Genomic DNA, 21,366 nt, shown 5'->3' with positions numbered 1-21,366 from the left:
TCATTGTTCACAGATTGCGGTTACATATTTTAATATATATTTATAAAGATTTGTCTTGAAAGAATCATCTCGGTTCAACTGAACATTTGCCAATCTAACCAAACCTGTCCAGATAGGAAGGCTTTCTTTGGAAATTCACCTGCAGGCCCAACCCGATAGAGCAGGGGTGTCCAATCCTGCTCCTGGAGAGCTACTGTCCTGCATGTTTTAGGTTTCTCCCTGCTCTAACACATCTGAGTCTAATGCTTATCAAACCACTGACAAGCTCCAGCTGCTTGATTAGGAGCAGGTCATCAGAATCAGGTGTTAGAGCAGAGAGAAACCTAAAACATGCAGGACAGTAGCTCTCCAAGAGCAGGGTTAAACACCCATGCTATAGAGGAACTTACCAACTTCGTTGAGCCACACGTGGAGGATCTCTTGTATCTTTTTAGCAGCTTAGTCATATTAAGTGGAAGCACTCTTCAGGAGCTTCAAGGTGTCAACTTGAATTTTTCACACTAGCACTTTCTGCTTCCTTGTCTGGGCTTACTGTTAAGGTGCCTCATCCCTACTGATCCTCAGAGCACTGACAACCGGCTAAGGATCAACCTCTGTAACAGCTGATCTGATGGAGTGTGCTCTGAACTGACCTCTCCCTTCAGAATATCGGTGTAGCTGGTGAAAGTCAATGCCTGGCTGACACACAACAGGTGATAAAAACATTGGGACAGCATTCAGTACCTGTAATGTTAGAGAAAATGTAAATTTAGAGCATAGCCTACTGTAGCAGTTAAGCAGCTGGTGACTAAAATTCAGTCACCAGGGACCTGTTTCACAAATATATACTTTGATTTTGATCTAATTGCTATTCAGACTTTACAGACGTCTAAATTCATCCAAAAGACATGGCTCTTAGTGCACAGTTAGCCTGGGGCCGGGTGGCTAACGTATTGGGCTTGGAATAGTCTTAAATGTCTAGAATAATCTAGTAAAAATGACTGTAAAACTGGCGTAACACTAAAGACTAGTCTAAAAATATATTTGTGAACCCAACCCCAGTAGTTTCAATGGAACTTCTCTATTGCTAGGCAACAGCCTGGGTCATTGTTGACTTCCTGTCAGTTGTTATTCACAGTGACCGGAAATCAAACTGGACTTATTTAGAATATAAAACAGAATGTTAACTGAATAAAATGCCTATAAGACACACTTTTCTCATGAATACAGAACAATAATCCCATATTTTCCCCTATTATATGAGAACCTAGCATAGTTTGACTAGCTAGCTCGATTAGGCGTCACTCACCTGTGAAGACGTTACCATGGCAATGGTGCAACACCTAAATGAAAGGGGCGGAACGGCAGTGAGGCACTTGGTGCTTCACTTGTGCAGGTGTGTATACTTAAAAGCCATTGTTGCAGCAGCCGCAGCGGTGGAGCTTTAGTCAGGCTGCTGCTGGTCTGAATCGGACATGTCAGGGGTATAATTAAGGGTTAAAGTGGAATGTCAGTATAGTCCATTTTATGAGAAAAGGTTAAACAAATTGCAACAGAAGCAAACTGATTTTGTATCCTCAATACGTCCTGAGTAAGGGAAACAAGCCCAGAAGAATCCCAATAGGGCTTTGTCAACATGGGCAGATGGGGCTAATTTCCATTAATACCACAACGGATCTAAACATTGGGTATAGCCAGGTGAAGATGTCTGGTTGAATCTTGTTGACATGTAACAATAAGATGACTGAGAACTATTGATGTATCCTGTACAAGATACACAATTACAAAATAAACAGACATTATTTTAGCTACCTTTTTGTTATTCTGCATTCTCCTGTTCTTCCCTCACTCATCCCCCAAACCCCATATCTGCAATAAGAATTGATAAAGGCTGGATTAAAGTTCTCTTCCTGCCTCCATTTATTGGTGCTCATGGGCAGACTAAATGGGTTCTTGTTTCTCTTACTAAGGACTTATTGAGGATACAAAATCAGTTTGCTTCTGTTGAAATTTGTTTAACAATGACCCCTATTTTGTTGTCGACTAGTAAAAGAAAACACCGTTTAGATGAGAGCATTAATAAAATACTCTGGTTGCATCTGCAAAACATCAAACAGAACAACACATGCTGCAAATAATAGAAAATGCATTACTTGTAAGGACTTGCATAATAAGACTGCAGTAAAAGAGAGCATGTGATTGATTCATACATTTATTCATTATCATGTACAAATTGTATTCCGGTGGTACAAAGCTGTTGTAAGACTCCAGTGCTCACCCTGCTGTTGTCTTTATTGCAGTAAAAAAAAGGAAATACCAGCATGATCAAGGGTCAGGAGGTACTTTGGCAAATATAAATTATGTGTTTTAAGAAGACAAGCAAACAGCAATGTAATGTGAGGGGAGTACGGTGCAAAAATATCAATGAGCGGCTTCTGTCAGCACTCATTGATAAAAGAATAAAAATCCATAAAATATTTTTATTTTAAACAACAGACACTTAAAACAAGTTGACAGAGGAAGAGTCACGGCTTTCTCTTCTTCATCACTGCACAAACTGCAAGGTACAGACTCGCAGTACGTATTTCTGTGTGAGTGTGCTTGGGTGCATGTATACATGAGAAAAACTGTATTTTACATATGTATAGTGTGTGAGTAAATGTCTGCGAATATGCGATTTCTGTGTACTGTAGCCCCGTTCCTACCATTGACTCAAGTGGAGAAAACAGATGGAGCGGGAGGGGGGGATCAAAACGGTAACATTTGGCAATAACCCATCATGGTTGAGATGAGGACTTGGGTGAGCGATGAGTCAATGTGACGCAGCCTGCAAATATTTCTCCATTGTCCTTGTCTTTGTTCAGCTTCCGGGTGAGACACCAAATCTCTGTTATCGTAAACCATAGCCCTGACTGTACACGGGGGGGAAGAGGGCCTGGAAGAGACAGAGCGAGCAAGTGTATAACAGAACAAGAGACAGAGAGCGTGAAAGAGGGAAGTATAGTGAGTGACTCGTGGCTGCAGTGTCTGTTAGTCTCTTGATGACCAGATAAAGTTGGAGACTAGGGCCAGGGCTGGAGAGATCAGGGAGAGTATAGATGGGTGGTGAGCTGGAGGGGTAAAGAAGGACAGAGGGGAAACAAGACTTCACTTCTCCCCTGGTGTCTCATTTCAGAGGTATTGTTGTAGAAAGTGCAGCAGCATTATCTCGTAGTGCTCTCCAGACTCAGGGCAGCGAATACTGTGTCGCTCGTTGGGATATACCTGGAAAATGTAAACAGGGCAACCAAATTACAGACTTTCATTTACATATCCTGCAAAAATACATATTATGAAAAATGTCATACAACAAGTTTCATTCTTCATATAATCCTGAAATTGATTCATGTACTGTGAATTATGTCAACCTAGTATTAGTGATTTCATATGACAACTTCAGAAAGATGTGCTTAGTGGATGGAAAAAGGTTTGTGATGCTAACCTGAAGCTGATAGGGCTTCCCAGCACGGATTATCTGCGACACTAAGAAATTGGTGTGGAAAAAGTGCACATTCTCATCGAGAAATCCATGAAGAATCAGCAAACGGTTTGGTCTGGAATGACAAGGATGACAAAGATTTAGCCCCCCAGAAATGGACTTTTAAATTGGGTTATTTTTTTCCCCAGCAACTCACAACTAGACAAAATAGAAAATAAAGGAAAGAAAAACCTGAGCAAGCCCTAACCCTTCATTTTCAAGCAGCAATGGAAGGAACATGTATATGCAACATGTACATACCTAAAAGTGCATTTAAAAAAAATTTAGGCACACAGGCATGGATAGATTATCTTAAATTCAAAAGGTTAAGACTGAATAAGTTACATTTTAGGGTCAAGGATGAGAATGACCCCTAAGTCACAGATATTTTGTAAAAGAATGCTATTCCCAGGAGGGACTTTCAAAAGATATGAAATAAAAAATGCACAAAGACATGCAGTATGGCTAAATTGGATGCAATAATATATGCCTGTATAAGTGTGTGTACTGACTCGCTGGGCAGTTTGTCCACGTGCAGTGCCACAGAGCCTTCCTCATAGCCCTGCTGGTTGTTCTCAGGCACATCCATGTAACGCTCTGTGTAGCCAGTGTCGTACGCCATCCACACAGTCACCGGGGCACCTGCAATAGCCAACTGGCAGGCAAGAAAGAGGTAATCAGATGAAAAAGAATGGAAAACAAAGAATGAAATGACATCTTAATGTGCACGGCAATAGCTCAGCCCATGGAAACTGGTAGGACTATTAGCTGGACAGGTGTCAGTTTACCTCCTGGGCACTGCCAAGGTGCCCCTAAGCAAGGCAAAGGCCCAACTGCTCAGGGTGATTTTCCACAGGTAGCCCCGTCGCTCTGATATCTCTCCATTTAGTGCAAGAGTATAAGTCCTGTTTGCATGTGTATTTCGGGCTTATGCGTGTAATATGTATAAAAACTTGAAAAAATGTAATTCCCCCTTGTGGACTAATAAAATACATTATGTGGAAAAGTGTCACTCAACTCCAAAATATGGTACAGGAGCAAAGTAGGAGCTTAGATTCACTCTAATTCTATAGTATATTCTCAGTAATGGCTCAGTTGAATATACATTTTGGGGGAAAATATATTAAAATGTTACTCAATCCCTCTAGCGCAGGACCGTACAGGAATGTGCAGATATTCTTACTGAATGAAGGTTAATAGCCATCACATTGAGCAACACAGACACCATGTGGATGTAAGCTGCAACTACATCATAAGTTCAGCTTTGAGACATCATAATTCAGGAAGTAAGCAGTCTGTTGAAAGCAAATTACAGTATTACAAAACATAAACAGTGGTATGCTTTCTTATTCCTTCTTACAAAGGGACAGCAGAGGACGCTCACTGACAGAAAAGGAGTGTATGGTTCATAGATAAAAGAAGAGGCTGAAGGATGAAAAAGGCCTCTAACCTTGAAGACGTTGGGTCGCTGAATGAGCCCCATGAGAGAGAGGAAACCACCATAGGACCAGCCGTGAATGGCAACACGGCTCAGGTCCACAAAGTTAAACTTCTCCGCCACATACTGCAGCCCCTCCACCTGATCTTCAATCTCCACCTGACCCTGAAGAGACAAATTAGAGTGTTAAGAGCGTTATTTAACCCGACAGCTGTGCATGTTTTGATAGCATTTAATGATTTTAAATAAAACTCTCCTACTGAATTAGCTGAATCATCTGATTCTGACTTTACCATTTTGTTTTTCAATGCTCCTTCAAATTCAAGGCCCCTCTGACAGGAACCCCTTCCATCAATGACGACCACAGCATAGCCCAGAGAGGCCAGCGTGTTCAGACGGAGGTACTTCATCCCCTTGAAGGAGTTGTTCACCAGCTGCACCTAAATACACACAAAATGTTGTCATTTACATAGTAATACAGGTTCAAAGCAAGATATGCACTTGTGATAAACTCACAGACCCAAATTATTCTGAATGTATCCACGAACCTGTGGGCCTCCATACACAAAGAGAACAGTTGGGTGTTTCCTGCCAGGCTGCAGGTTGTGAGGCTTGTATACCATCCCATAAAGCTGGAAGCCTGACTTCCCTGGAAAGTCAAAAATCTCAGGTGGATTGTAATCTCCCGGGCAGCCTGGAAGACATATTAACATGTGTTCATTAGGTCAGCATGTTTTAAAACGATCAGGGTTTGTGTTTTTCAACTTCAAGTGGAATTTGAAAGCAACAGGTCCGCAAAACCATAAACTGAAGCACGCAAAGTGTATTACAAATGCAATGGATTGTATTTAGTGTAGTGAAAAAAAATTATTCTGCATACGATTGTGATACACTTTAATTTGGTAATAAGCCTGTGAATATTCTCATTTGTCCAGGTCATTGTTATCCCCAAAGCAAGTTTCTCTACTTTTACATAGATGGATTCTTTTCAAAAGTAGAGAAACCAAGATAAACAGAGGAGGAGGTCTGCGACACCACTTAACTCCAATTTACAATGCAGCCCTTTCATCCCTTCAGGAGATTCAACAATCTAACCTCAAAGAACAACTGTTCACAAATGGCCCTCTGTGTCTCCAACGACTTGTCGTTATGACCCAATAGAGCACTAACGAAGTCAAAACCAACTTCCCACCAACGACTGCCATTCAAACTACAGTCGTTGGCACTTGGAGCACAAAAGGGTTCTAGTGACATCATCGGCCTTGTGAGAGGTTCAATACCTGGATCTCCACATCAGTTAGTTGGACCAGTCCCAGCCTGGTCAGATGCGTACATGAACTGATGAAGCCTCTTGGATGAGAGGTGAAACGGTCTTCCTAGACAAATAACCAAGTCCAGTTGCTTTTGACTGAAATTGCTTTGGGGATTTAATTTGGTGACTGCTCTGCTTTCCTGTAGATCAGACACATGTATAGCACCTTTCTTCTACTTCACAAAATACAGTTGTGTGGATAGTGAATAGCACCATCATGCCCAGTTTCTCTGGGGGGACCTGTGTCTTAATGTGGCAGTTACTCATCAACGACAATCAACTCTGACACAAATCTGCTGTGATGACAAAAGTGTTTGAGCGCCACATTATCTGTTTGCTGTCAGGATTGTCTGGAGGACGCCACTGTGGATCGAACTGACTGTCCCTGGCTCTAATCAAAGCCAGACCTCAACTTTCCCCTACAGACTCGGCTCTATTGATTGTTCCAAAAATAAAAACGCACGTAGAACGAAGAAAAGTATAGCCAGCCCAATTACGTAAATACTCTGCATATTGAACAAACCAGAAAACTACTCTGTGGCGATTGGTTACATTACACCCTGTTTACCTGGTGATTCCATCATGCTGGCCCAGAACTCCGGTACCATGTGTAGTGGGTCGTCTTCTGAGCTGGTCAGTTTGTAGACGTGAACACATGGGGGAGTACTCACGTTACTGTAGTGGCTGACAAAAAAGTCAAAGTTCTGCAGAATGAGAGAGGGCAAAAAAATTAATTATATTAGTATCATGTACAAAATAGAACTGACAAGGATGGGAAAGAAATGCTGAAGGCGGAGGGGACGCAATCTCAATGCTACACCACATGCTACAAGGATCTGTCGGAAATGCCGAAGAACATTTAACTATTAAGCTGCAGACTATCCAAACAACCCCGGGCTTTGGCAGCTTTCCTCTGGTCTCAAATGTGTTTTAACTTTCATTGTTCTTATGCAAGTAACGGGGTCTCTCTGATCTGCAGTAAACTATTCCAAATATTGTATGTGCTGTACTCAAACTAAATCACAATCTGCCCGTTTGTTACTCCAGTACTTTGGCAGCTGTAAGTCACTTGTTGTGAATTAGTTCTAGTCCTTGTTGCAGGTAACTATTTTTATCATTTCCATGACTAAAGCGTTTTCTATTAGACACAGTCAATCATGGCTAGCAGGAATATCTGTAAGCAACATTGTTTGTTGGATGAGCTGCAGCATTGATAGATTAACAGCTGGATGAGGAAATAAATGAATGAACTAATGCAGTGGTTCTCTCACACTTTCATTGTCGTTACTCCCTTTGGAGGAAGAAACATTTTCAAGGAGATTCGGGAACTTCTGGTGGGAAGGACCGATTCCCAAATCATCAGACAAACAACAAGAAACTTGGTTGTTTGTGACCAAATTAAGAACCAGAACCATTGGCGCACTGCAGCCTAATTCACATCACGTCCTACCCCCTGAATGTTCTACCCAGACGCCCCACTCATCTAAATCAAACAGAGTATTTCCACTAAGTGGGTGAACCTCCAGTTGTGTGCTGTATGTGTGAAAGAGAAACTCTGGACTATCTCCAGACCTGATTCTCCCGACATTGTCCGGGGTTTTGCCTGCTATATGGGAAGGGAAGACTGGACTAGTGTTTCTGTAACTTATTAATAACTTAGTTGGAACACTGCTTTGTCGTCCCTGTCACATCACTAAAACCTACAGACCACCTGTCTGAATGATTGAACTGTGTGTGTGTGTGTGTGTGTGTGTGTGTGTGTGTGTGTGTGTGTGTGTGTGTGTGTGTGTGTGTGTGTGTGTGTGTGTGTGTGTGTGTGTGTGTGTGTGTGTGTGTGTGTGTGTGTTTGCATGTGTGTGGGCACATACTTCGAGAATTACTAAAATATTAAAATGTGCATGAATGTATTTGGACTAGTAGGAATACAAATGCATGATTTTACCTGACTAACAGAGCAGCTATGAGAGAAGCCAGGCTTGGTTAGTCTGACCACATCTCCAGGTGAGTCACAGCTGACCACATAGAGGTGGTGCTCCAGAGGAGTGTCTCTGGTGCCCTGGAAGTACACCAACTTTGATGCCTCATTCACCCAGATCTAACGAAGAAACATGAAAGGAAAATGAAAGGACAATAGCAGCGACGGTGAGGCGTTGAACTGTGAGATACTATAAAGAGACTATGGAGCCACGGAAATATCTTCATATCAACTGACCTCTGTATTAATTATGATTTAAATCAAATGTTAAAGATTACAAGTGGGTTATTTGGTGTCCTTAAGTTTTAACAGTGTTTGAGGGTGTTAATATCCACACTGAATGAGCAATTTAGCATTTTTAGGACTAATTTTATACATAGAATAGTGCAGCAGCACAATGATCCTGAGCACAAGTCCTTCACCTGATGCTGATGGACACCATAAGGTCGTCATCATTGTTTAATGTCAAAGTCAGGGAGTTGGAATACAGAGTCAACACAGTAATATATATATGTATATATTTATTTCAAAATTATTTAATCAAAATTGACAGACTGCCTAACCTTAGAACCATGTCGTGATAGCACTTCCCATTCTCCACTGGTCAATGTAACCTCCTCCTTGATTGCACATTTGAAGTCTCCTGCAGAAAACACATGACATAATCAACATGCTCCCTGACAGAACCGAACAGTCTGAAACCAAGATACCATAATTGAGAGAGTAGTTTCAAATAAATGCAGAAGCATCTCCTGGTCTCTTACCCTCTATGTGTTGGTAATCCTCCGTCCAATGGTAGCAGCCCGGTTGTAACAGGGATGTGATTTTATACAGATGGCTGAAACCTGTTTTAGACTCATTTACCCATATGAAAGTAAACTCATCTTCTGTCGTTTGAATAAAGGGATAGAATATATCATGAACCTGTGGGAAGAGAAGAACAGTCAGATACTGAATCCTTAGAGCAAAAAATAACATAAAGCATTCACAGTCATTAAAATTAGTTAGTTAGAAAGAGAAGATCAGTTTTAAGGTAGCCAAAGAGTGTGTCCTGTGGACCTACATTAATCCAGACGTCAGTGGTCTCTTCATAGATTATGTATGGCTGTGTGTTATTGGGCACAGCCTCTAGACCCTCCTGCCTCTGAGCTGGATCATCTGTGACAGGAATGAAGAGGGCAGGAGGCAGTAGGACCAACTGTAGTTTTCTCTGACTGCGATCCAGAAGCACTGCCCAGCCACTAAGGGGACACAGCACACAGAACTCAAAAGACTGCATTATATGAATTCATAAATATAAGCATCTTACTAGGGTAAAGTAACGGTTCACTTCATATCCCTGTTTATGAGTCACGTTTCAGTGTTAATTTGATACAGCGGGGACAAAAAACCCTAAAGGATCATTTCTTTCATTTATTTTGAACGAACAGCAGCGCAAATGTCAAAGACAGACAATGATCCGACTGGGGACAGAGGTGGCAACTTTGATAAGCAATTTAAAAAAAATAAAAATAAGGAACATTTCAGACACTTCCATATTTCACTGTATGAACACTGAACACTTACTTTCCCAAAGGCAACAGGTCACAACAAGCTTTAAAACATAAAAGCACCTCTTATTCTATGAAACTGAAAAGACTCAAATCCATAGAACAATAAAAAATAAAACTTGTGCATTAAGGGGAGTGTTTCAATTAGTTCCACCATGGCTATATTTTAATATTCAAAAGCACTCAAACATGTATCATCCCAGGGATCAGTACATCTGAATGTGTGCTAGCATGTTGTATGTGTCATACTCTGAATTTTAATTGTGGAGCAACGCCAACACACCCTCCTCGTCTTTGCACAACTCTCTCGCTGTTGCTGTTGTAGACAACTGGGAAGCCGTAGGTGGGTCTTACAGTTCTGGGGTTTAATTTACACCCGTCACAGTGTGACTGACTCATACACCAGTCAGCTTGATGTGCTAACCTGCGTACGTTTAACGGAGCGGAACTCACACTTGTAAACATTGGTTCCACATTTCATCCACATCCATCTACATTCCATGAATCCTGCGTGCACCGCACCATGACGATTCAGCACAACTAGGCAAACCCGTGTCCACATGTTTCCCAATTCATGTCATAATATTAGTCCCGATAGCAGGCTGTATACCTTACTTTGAGAATGACAGCATCATTTAGTCAACACAGCAACACTTACTATTTTCCGTCACTTGTCCATCCTACTCTGGCAATGTATTCTGTCCCAGGAAACATGGAACTGAAGGGGACGACCAGCTCTTTATCTTGCGTGCTCACAATCTGTAAGTGCGATAAACACGCGTTACAAATGCCTGATTATGATTTTGAAAAAAGACAAAGAAAGATAGTGAAAGACTTACTCTTCCTTGATGGTCTGTCTTGATCTCTGCCAGTTTAAGTGTAGCCTGGGGATTTTTGCTGCCTGTAAATAAAAAATGTGAAATGATAGAAATAGTCAATAAAACATTTCGCTGAGCCAAGCCTGTGTGTGTGTGTGTGTGTGTGTGTGTGTGTGTGTGTGTGTGTGTGTGTGTGTGTGTGTGTGTGTGTGTGTGTGTGTGTGTGTGTGTGTGTGTGTGTATTTGTGTGTGTGTGTGTGTATGTATGTGTGTGTGTATGTGTGTATGTGTGTGTGTGTGTGTGTGTACACTGACCTGTACGGGGATATCTGTATGCGTCTGCTTTCCTCTCTTCCAGTGCTGGAGATGGAACATGAATAATCTCTACTTCCGTCTCATCCACCTCTTCATACAGAAGGTAAACTGTTTTACCTCCATTAGGGTCTGAAAGAGGGAGAAAAAAATCATTCATTTGAATTAACTGATCTTACAGATAGAGGTAAAATTATACAGTTAAAAGAAAATATCAGTACGTCAAATCATAAAACATTTTTTCAGCTACAACACATGAATACCTTCCACTGCTGAGGGACTCCACCAGTAGCCGGTGAAACGGTCAAACTCTTCTTGGATGACAAATGTCGCTACGCCTGCAGACTTAGGGTCCTCCTTAACATTATCCACACCTGCAATGTTGTATGAGATAATGATGTAAATAAAGAGGAAACTGAAATCATCTAGTATATAAATCAAAACAATCTTCTTTTTTATTCACAGCTCGCTCTATGGTAACTTAAAAGGGGATATTTAAGCATGTGAAGCTACTTATCGCATGAAATATTGTTGCCCTCTGACCTTTGTGGCAGTAAGTGAGTCTCCTTTCCTCGCCAGTCTTAATGTGTGATATCCACAGGTCGTTATTGTTGATGAAGGCTATGAAGTCAGGGTCTCCGGGGCAGATCTTGGGGTCCATGCGGGTCCCTGAGCACTGCGTCTTTATCTCCACAGGCTTTACAGGAGCAGACTGCTAAAACCAACATACACAATCTTAGTCAAAGGCAAACAAAGAAGGCGCTTTTCAGATGAAAAGATACATACAAGACATGTTGGATGCAAGCAATGTCTTAAATGAAGACAGTTTCAGGCGTACACATTAGATCTTGCCCTGCCTACTTGGGAAATTATTTAAAAGTAGCTTATTAAAAAGTTACTAAAGAACCAAACAAGAAAAAATACGACATTCAATACAGTGGACCCATAACATCACAAACAGACAAACAGAAACATAACAAAACACTTGCTAGTCAGACTATAGGTTAAAAGATTGGCACAAAACGTATTTGGTATCTCTGTGACAGGCGTAAGAGACATTACATCATGCGTTTCTTTCTTAGAGCTAGAGTTATAGCAGAGCCATCATTTGTATCCATGCCCAATGCACAAAGATCAACAAGTTGGTGTAAAAAGCACAAAATCTGAGACAGAGAAAAAAGTAATATGGTCTTCTAATTGTCTTTCCTAGGGCTGCATGGTATGGTCTAAACTTTATATCACAGTATAATTTAAAGCATAGACAGTAACGCTAGTATATCACGGTATATTGAGGCATCTTTAAGTTTCTATAAAAATTCTTTTGAATTACTGTACTGAAGTACGAGTTTGAGGCTCTTGTTTTTCACTTGAGTATTTTTAAATCTCCCAGCGCACCAGTATTTGACGCGCTAAGACAGTTGCGCGGAGATGCGAGAGAAGACAGCATTTGACATCGGCCACTACGGCTATTAATTACTTTTTTACATAGGCATTCTACTCCAAGGGCCAGTAAATATTCCTTCGGGTGCCAGATCTGCATAAATTGTGTGGTTATGTCAGTGCTGCACTGCCGGTTACACGGTAGTGTCAAAATCCATACCATAGCGCAAATTCCTACCATCCTACCGTACATCCCTAGTCTTTTCTTCCATAACATCAGTTGCATTGTATGGTGAGCAAATTATGAATCCAAAAATAAAATCATTAATTGATTCACAGCAACAACACACATCTACATATAAGATGCAACTTGTTGAAGCTTAATAACATCAACAACATAAGTTAGGACACAAAATGACAGTTTCAGTGTACCAGTCTCACAACACACGATACAGCTGCACTGTGGAACTTTGTTCTTACAGACTTTTAACTTCAAGAATTCAAAATTGAAGAAAAAAACAGCAGTAGTGTACTTACGATGAAGCCATTGCTGCCTCCATCCTGACAGTAGAAGAGACTATTGCTGGCTTGAAAGAGGAACAGGCCCGTCTGGTCGTGAAAGTCATAGGAGGTGATACCAAACGCTCCAAGGCGTTTACGCTCTCTCAGCAACTCCTCCTCTCGAGAGTAGGCCCCCTGGTGCGGTGTAGCCTTAAGAGAACCGACAGGAAAGCAGATGCATAATATTAGAATAAACAGAATACTTTGTTTCTACACAAGTTTTCTAGGTAAATGCTTTAATGTGCTAATATATACAGTATCTCTACTGTGAAATATATCTGAAAGAACCCCATTCAACTGACCCAGCCCCCAAAAAATTAAATAGCACAATGGTTGTACAGTGCAAGCATTCCTCTCATAGTTTATACCATGGTTGCTTAATCTTTAGAGATTCAGAACATATGTAAGGTTTCTAAAAACAGTGATACGGCCACACATTCAGGGCCCGCTTATCTCATATGACACTTGCTTTACAGTAAAACAAAAAAAGGCTACAGTCAAATTATTAAATGCTGCTCAATAACAACCAGTTGTGAGACATATTACGCTTTGCTGTTTAATACTGGCACTGCACGAACAGGAAGAGAGGGGGAATTCACCTGGAAGTGATCCAGCATCTGTTTCCATGACAACACTAAGAGGGCCTCTTTCCGGATTTTCTTGGGGATTTCTGAGTAGAGTAACGAGTTCTCTCTGCTTCCATAAGGCATTCCTGAAAAGCACATAGAATAGAAACAAAAGCAATTTCAGCAACAATAACTTTAAGAAAAACAGGGGAAGGAGACATTTGGCGTAGTGATTGTTTTATTATCATGAGGTAAACATTCTGCTGCCTGGAGCAGGAAAACTGACTGAGATCTGGTGTAGGGAAGAGTATTAAGAACATGCATATCATCAGCTGATTAAAAGGATTTTTATCATCATTACCGAGGTAGTACAACCGGTGGGAGTGGGGTCCGTTTTCATCCTTCTTCCGAACAAATTGGAAGTCATGGGGGGCCTTGTTGGCAATCATGCCAGAGTACTTCCTGCTACAGTGGATAATGTCACGGAGGCCCTCCCAAGAGTGTTTCTCCACAAAGAACTGAGATGGGACATCCTCCATCTCCACCACCTCTGTGCTGTCCGAAAGGCCGTCCACAGCCGTCATGCTCACTGCCACAGAGCTGGATGTTGACATTAGATAGAAATTGATAATTCATTCAGCTTCATGGGCATCAGAGCAGTTAAATGAGATAAAAAGAATCAACCATATACTGTACCTTTTCCAGATACCCTCTTTATTGTCACAAAGTTTTACCTTCTTGACTCTATGCATTCACCGGTCAACACACCTCCCTCGGGATTATGTAACCTATGAACAAAATACAGCACCAAGAACATTTCAAATTCAAAAATAGAAAATAACAAATAGAGTTAACAGGGGCACAGCCTGCTAGGTAAGAAGTGAACGCACTTTTAGTCTGAAAAGTCTCCTTTCTTGACTGATAAGGCATTCATGACTGGGGGATTACGGTTTTTCTATTACATCAGTCATCAGACTACAACACAATGTGCCTAAAGGAGAAGAGGAAAAACATAAATCATTCATGGAGACTTTACAGTATTATGACTCAGAAACATGGAGCCATAAAGTCATAACTACAGGCAGCAGAGTGACAATTAAGGATCATAATTCCTGTTAAATCTCATGTGTTGGACGGATAAATCCCTGACTCTGCTGTAGGTGAAGTACAGGGAATATCCCACATTCCTTCATTTATCCTTCTGTGTTGGGAAGGGATTAGTATGATGCAAACAGCAGTGGGGAAAATCATATCCTCTAGGTAACTGAAGTGCCTTTGTTATGTTAGTGTAGTCGATCAGACAGCTGCAGTTAATTCAGAACTCTGCTGTTTGAGTCCTCACTAAGACCAAAAGGTAGATTATATCACTCCCATCTCAGATCTTTACACTGGCTTCCTGTCTGTCAAATAACCCGATCCCTGATCTTCTGCTCAGCTACGAACCCTCCAGACCTCTCAGATCCTCTGGTTTAGGTCTGCTCTGTGTCCCCAGAGTCAGGACTAAACAAGGAGAGGCAGCGTTCAGTTTTTATGCTCCACAAATCTGAAACAAACCTCCAGAAAACTGCAGGTCTGCTGCAACTCTGAGTTCTTTTAAATCAAGAGTGAGGACTTTTCCGTTGGCCGCTGCCTTTCGGTAAAAAATACAGTTAATCAATGACTTATGCTGCACTGTAACTTCTATTCCTTTTAATGTTCTGTTTAAAAAGGATTTTATTTGCTTGTTTTTTGTAATATTTTATCTGAATTTCATTTTTTATTCAAAATGTCATTTTATATGTGTTATTAATCCTTTTATGTAAAGCACTTTGAATTACCTTGTTGTTGAAAGGTGCTACACAAATAAACTTGTGAAGATGTGGCGGCTGATCTGACAATGTGGTGAGGCGCCTTAAATCTGTGCAGCCGGCCCACAGCAAACACACCAACCAGCATAATAACTCAGCTTGAGTCACCAGTTAAACAGTCAATTCAACAATAACCAGTATGTCACCTGGGACCTACTTGGGAAATCTATAATTCAATTAAAATCAATGGTATTTATAGTGCCAGATCATAACAAAAGTGTCACAAGACACTTAGACATAGATAAGGGATAGACCACACTATGACTTATTTAGGATTTCCATACATTTACATAATATAGGAGTGTACTGACGGAAGTGTATTTATAAATGTTGATAACCCAAAATGTGTCATAACAGTTAGATCGCACTCTTTATGAGCCTGTACAAGAAGAATAGTGGCTTTACTACTGTTTTCTGCTAAAAAAAATACTCCCCTGAAAATTAAACTAGGGCCTCGGTGTTGTTATCTTCACTATGTTAAAATTGAAATAATTAACATTTCACTGCAGCGTTTAACGGTGTAAGGTTACATGGAAAGGCCCTATTTGGCTCAGCGGGTTAACGGTACTCAAATAGTCAGTTAACAGTTATTTAATCTAAGTATAAGAGTGGGGAACAAGTGGAGAGAAATATTAAACCAGCGTTAATGTGAACAGTTGCCTATCCCAGTAGATCTTTGTTCTCGGGTTTCAACTCCTCAGTCACACTGAGAAAAACACCGGCAAATGTGTTAACATCTTTACCCGGTAACGTTGCTAACGTAAGTAAAGTTACATTTGGCAGTGGACGACGACACCACGGTTTGTTAGAAAATTACAGTTTACAGACCGCGTCTTATGTTTTAAAGAAAAACCTTACTTAGCTATATTTTGACATGACACATCTCTTCTGTCATCTTCGCTCTGAAGCTAACTAGCGTACCCGCAGCCAAGCTACCCACGGCTAATGGAAGGAGGCTGGGTCACCGAAAAAAGCAGAAGGCGCTGGAAATAAAGGGTGGTTTCCTCTCAGGGCCGTTTCCTGCTTTCATTTTTATGGAAGCTTTTTTTGGACAATATTATCTGTAAAAACACAGCAATCCACAGAGTATGCATTTGTTCACTTGCAAATATTGAAAATACTCTGAAAATGCTTAGTCATATTTACGGATCCATTTATTCATGTGAAACCAGGTTTGCATGTGATAACATCTATTTTTATGAGAAATTAAAATACATATTTACAGCCTGAGTTCTACATATTTGCAAATCACTATTCATTTTAGTGGATATGACTTTACAAAACAAAAAATACACACGTAAAAATGATTGCACCTCACTTTTGGGAGGTTTATTCTACAGATCTGCTCTGGTAAAAGTTGGACAAAATTATGCAAATACAGAAAAAAGAAGCCACGAATGTTAGGTAACTCACAAACTCACAGGAAACAAAGGTGCAAACCTGGTTTCACATGAAGAAATGGATCCATAAATGCGTAAATATGACTACGGTTTTCCAGAGTAAGTTATATATATTTGCAAGTGAACAAATACATATTTGCACATATTTGTACTCTGTGGATTAACAACATTGCTGTGCTTTAACAAATAATGCTGTCCAAAAAAAGCTTCCATACGTTTTACATATTTAAAAAAAGTTAAACACAGTGACAAACAAATCAAGTGTGTTTACTTTCCAGACCAAGGTCACAACTCTTAAACATAATACTTTTAATTGATCTATGATATGCGCTATTGAGCTTCTCGGCAATTGCAGACCAGATGTTACTGCGCATGTGTCCAACCCCCAAAGCACAGACTTTTTTTGTATCCCAGCCTTCGTCCATTAGCCTTGGCTAGAAGCTAGCGAGCCGCTATCTAACGGTTGATGGTTTTCTGTTAAAAACAAGACGCTTAGTTGATCGTCCCTAAGAAACCAGCTGAAATTGAGATGATTACTTACCAATACGGCCACTGTTCCTTTAACCAGGTTCTAGATTTTATTTTTTTGGTGACAATAAAGAGATTGGGCCACTGCTAAAGGTTGTATCCATGGCCCAGAGCGGCCGCACACAAAATGTAGCTGGCGTTCAGATCATGAAAGGGAAGGAACCTTTAGCCCTGGTGAGAGTACACACCGGTACTTTTTCAGGGTCGCACCGCTGCTGCGAGGGCGAAACACGATATAGGTAAATTATTTTATATACAGGGTATGCTCAAGTCTTATTTATTACAGCAATAAAATAATGCAAAAACAATTAAATACATAAATAAACAGTGAAATATATATATATATATATATATATATATATATATAGATGTAGGAATAAATGTACAGGTAAATAAATAAATGCTTCACATTCATTTCTACATTTTTTCACCTACATTTATTTATTTCCGTGTCCATGTTAATGATGTAGGTCACATTTATTTATTCATTAATTTCTGATTTTATTTATTTATGCATTTACTTATTTGAGACGTAGTTAAGGTTAAGTCCTCCATACTGTGCTACACCAAATGTGGCAGGAAAGTGCATCAAAAAAGTATGTAAACAGACTACATAATAGGGATTTGACCTGGTGATTTTGTGCTTAGTGGATGCAGAAAAATATATACATACGCATAGAAAACACAGAATTTAGAAGGTACAACTATAAGAAACTAAGTTATATTGAATATAAAATAAAATGTGCATATTATCCAGATCCTCTTGTTCTTCAGAAATGTATTTTAAAACCATTTATGTATTACAATTGCACATCAGTTTGTCATCTTATTGAAAATGTTTGACATGTAAAAATAAGGGGAAAAAAGTTGGTAAGACAGGTAACATTAGGGTACCAATAATTTAACCGGGCATTGCAGATTTACATTTTCCAATTGACCAAAGTGTTGAATCCACTGGTACAGGTTTATCTGTAGCAAACTTGAGTTTTAACATGGAAAGTCATTTTGAGTTGTTTTAAATGTCACAGGGTGAGTTAAGAAAATACTTTTACTGGATGTAATTATTCAGCTGTCCCTGGCCTTGAAACCTGACAAAGCTGCAAAGCTTGACGTGACCAATTACACAAAACACATTCCTTCAGTTATCTTGAAGCCACCCATGTTGTTCATAAAGAAACCCTAAAGAAGGTCAAGCATGAAGATTATACCCTGGACACAAGCACTTTATCATTACTGTTTAATATTATGCCAAAGACAGCAAAGCAGACAAGTTTTGTGGAGCAACCAGTTTTCTTTTTTATTTGTACAAAGAATACAGCCATTCTACTTCAGAGGGATGAACCGAGAAGAGTGTGTAGCTCCAATACCAGGGCGACCGTGCTTGACTGGCTTGTAGGTGATGGAGAACTCGCCCAGGTAGTGACCGCACATCTCAGGCTGTGGAAAGGAGAAACATGTTAGTAACAAGATAAGTGCCTTAGGTGCAGTAGGTACTTGGTTCTTTTGATTGAAGGACCTAGGGGTTATTGTACAGTTAATACCTTACCATAGCACTAAGTGAACCTTTGTTTTTGAGTAAAGGGGCTATAAAAATAAAGTTAGCAGTGGATTGTCTGGTCCTGTGGGCAAGGTTTTAAGTAGTCCTTTATTCAAACATTCATAACAAAATTGATGTTTACCAGGTAAATTCCGAGACTGTACACGTCAAGGTTGGGCCACTTGACGAACGTATCTGCATGGTCGCAGTTCTTTGAGGGCGATTGTCGTCTTATTTAGACAATTTAATGGTATGCCCTTGAATAACAAGCAGCTGCTCGGCAGAATCTGGCAGGTCGCTGCTGCACACACCTGGGTCAATATAAATCAGCAATTGCTGGTAACTGGGCTGATGGTGGCTGGTTGGAACACTGAAATTCTTTGGTTGAGATTTCTGGCTTGTCTTGGGAGATTTGCAATTTTCTTCGGGAGGTGGGTAAGTAGGTATAAATAGGGGCATTTGCACAGTCATACACACGTGCATACCCATTGCTCAAAATCAAGAGCTAGTTTGTGTATCGATAATGCTTTTCGCGTTGAATCGATTTTTCATTAGCTACTGATATATCTTTACATCCTGTTTTTTGTTTTGTATGAACTTCTCCAATGGGGTGGTCAATCTGGGACCAACATTGTTTCCCAGAGCCCCAAAAAAAGAATTGATGTATCCTATCTACTCCTTGCAATCTTTGTCTTGCTGCAAAACCAATTGTGCCTCTAAGATACACTTAGTAAAGCATTCTTACACATCAAGATTAAAACGTTTTCACAGCTTCGACTGTGCTTACTGCCCTTACATTAATGAGTAGGGGATAATAGTTTTGTAGAGAGGACGCAGACCCACACCAACAAGGAATTAAGACTAACTGCTTCAAAATGATACAAACTGCAGGTATTGGTGCTTTGACTTTTGTCAATCTGCTCTGGATACACAACTTTGCCCACACCTTATTGTTGCTTTTCTTTGTTTGTCATTCATGCAAATCCTGATCTACAGTAGCCCCTGATGTCAGCTGTGATGTTCCTACACAGAAATGTGGCCAGAGTAATGGATAGGAGTTTCAGAATGTACATGCATGCTCTTCCTCCATGACGGAGCACCTCACCTTGATTTCAACCTGGTTGAAAGTCTTGCCGTTGTACACTCCGACCATGGACCCCACCATCTCAGGCAGGATGACCATGTCCCTCAGATGGGTCTTCACCACCTCTGGTTTCTCCATGGGGGGAGCCTCTTTCTTTGCCTTGCGCAGGCGCTTCAGAAGGGACTGCTGCTTGCGGCGCAGGCCACGGTTAAGCCTCCTCCTCTGGCGGGCACAGTACAGCTGCATCAGCTGCTCACTACACAGGGAAAGAGGACAATGACGTCCCTGGCCATATGTGCAGCAAAACATTTAGATTTTGGTAATCTCAATCATTTCTGTTGGATTGTTTGGCCCAAAATTGGGCAGAAATCATGTTATTGGTGAGTTTATAGTTATCATGGTTAGTGGTCCAGTGAGCTTCTGATCAATAAGTGATTAATGTCAAATCAGCTCTTAAACTCAAAATTACCACTGTTAAGCTTCGGTATCCACATTTACTGTAATGGATGAAATATCACTCATACTGTAAAAACAACAAAAGCTAATTTCAGGGGGACAATGTGAGATTTTGTCATTAGAAGGAAAGCTAAGATTTACACTGTTTAGTGGACAGGATGTCAGTTCACTAGCCAGTAAAAAAGTAATACAGTGGCTCCACACCACCACCTTTCAGCTGTTCATCCTCAGTAGTGGTGCACTTACTAGGACATGTCCAGAAGCTGGTCCAGGTCCACACCTCTGAAGGTGAACTTCCTGAAGGTACGCTTCTTCTTGATCTCGGTATCCGCCTGAAAGAAACATCGTCCCAGTTAAGTATGTGGCTTGTACAGTTACCGTACACGGTCAATGTCCGTGGTAAACATCTACGTAACAAGCGTATTAACCCTCACTGGGGCGTAAGTTGATGTCTAGTTTAGCGACTAGTTCAGACTACGTTTAACCACCGGGTTAGCTTAGCCACAGCACCCATAGCTTAGTGCCTCTAAAATACATTTATCAGGCACTCTGAGCAGATATTTTCTGCTGAATGGTCAGTGAACGTGCGTAACTGTCATATGCCACTGCCAGTAATACCGATCAGTTAATTTAGAGTTCAGATGCATGTAGATTGTATTTTGACGAGCTTCACAGTCGCAGGAACACCTACCATCTTGCCTGAAGTTCCGGTAGAAAAGAACGGGTAAATTCTCGTTAGGCCTAATATCGCGGGATTTAAGACAAACGTCCGGTGCTGTCTTCCGGCGGTCGTCCCCACTGTGAACTGCAGGTGGTGCTGTTGTACAATATCTCCAGTTTATGTACAGTATCAACGTGTCCCTTTTTAAAATTTTAAAGGGGAATACTCCTTATGTTTGTTTATTTATTTATTTTTTTCTACGATATTTTCTAACTTTAATCTCTGTATCTGATGTAAATGGTAAATAGCACTCATTAGGAGGTATGGTATTTCTTAAAGGTTGAATATGTAGAATCTTTATTGAAAGGTATATATTTTTTAAATAATACACCCTCGGGGTGTTTTGAGGGGTACAGGATAAAAGTATTGCTTTTACATAAAAAAA

General features: G+C 40.5%; 2 protein-coding genes across 4 annotated transcripts; both read right to left on the bottom strand.

Moving 5' to 3' along the window:
• Positions 1-2,320: 2,320 nt before the first annotated feature.
• On the bottom strand, positions 2,321-17,310 carry LOC310957601 (dipeptidyl peptidase 9-like). 3 transcript variants are annotated; one of them, XM_083928237.1, is made up of 21 exons: positions 17,197-17,310; positions 14,105-14,196; positions 13,770-14,008; positions 13,442-13,554; positions 12,819-12,992; positions 11,445-11,616; positions 11,165-11,275; positions 10,905-11,033; positions 10,611-10,672; positions 10,430-10,530; positions 9,285-9,462; positions 8,986-9,145; positions 8,785-8,864; positions 8,189-8,341; positions 6,815-6,950; positions 5,483-5,628; positions 5,228-5,374; positions 4,947-5,099; positions 4,009-4,151; positions 3,461-3,572; positions 2,321-3,243 (listed from the first exon to the last, which is right to left on the bottom strand). In XM_083928237.1, exons 2-21 carry the CDS (start codon positions 14,158-14,160, stop codon positions 3,151-3,153), a joined length of 2,658 nt encoding a protein of 885 aa, XP_083784363.1. In that variant the 5' UTR covers positions 14,161-14,196; positions 17,197-17,310; the 3' UTR covers positions 2,321-3,150. The 3 variants fall into 3 exon arrangements, with proteins under 3 accessions (XP_083784363.1, XP_083784365.1, XP_083784364.1); XM_083928239.1 differs by having other exon boundaries at positions 11,445-11,613; XM_083928238.1 differs by lacking the exon at positions 17,197-17,310 and adding an exon at positions 16,114-16,145.
• Positions 17,311-18,454: 1,144 nt separating this feature from the next.
• Positions 18,455-20,994, bottom strand: rps15 (ribosomal protein S15). The gene is made up of 4 exons (XM_083928094.1): positions 20,952-20,994; positions 20,507-20,592; positions 19,826-20,060; positions 18,455-18,620 (listed from the first exon to the last, which is right to left on the bottom strand). Exons 1-4 carry the CDS (start codon positions 20,952-20,954, stop codon positions 18,507-18,509), a joined length of 438 nt encoding a protein of 145 aa, XP_083784220.1. The 5' UTR covers positions 20,955-20,994; the 3' UTR covers positions 18,455-18,506.
• Between the last annotated feature and the right edge of the window lie 372 nt (positions 20,995-21,366).

Source organism: Echiichthys vipera (genome assembly GCF_963691815.1).
Source record: "Echiichthys vipera genome assembly, chromosome: 15".
NCBI classification, from domain to species: Eukaryota; Metazoa; Chordata; class Actinopteri; order Perciformes; family Trachinidae; genus Echiichthys; species Echiichthys vipera.
Note: the sequence above shows the minus strand (reverse complement) of the source record. Positions and strands in the feature narration are given on the sequence as shown.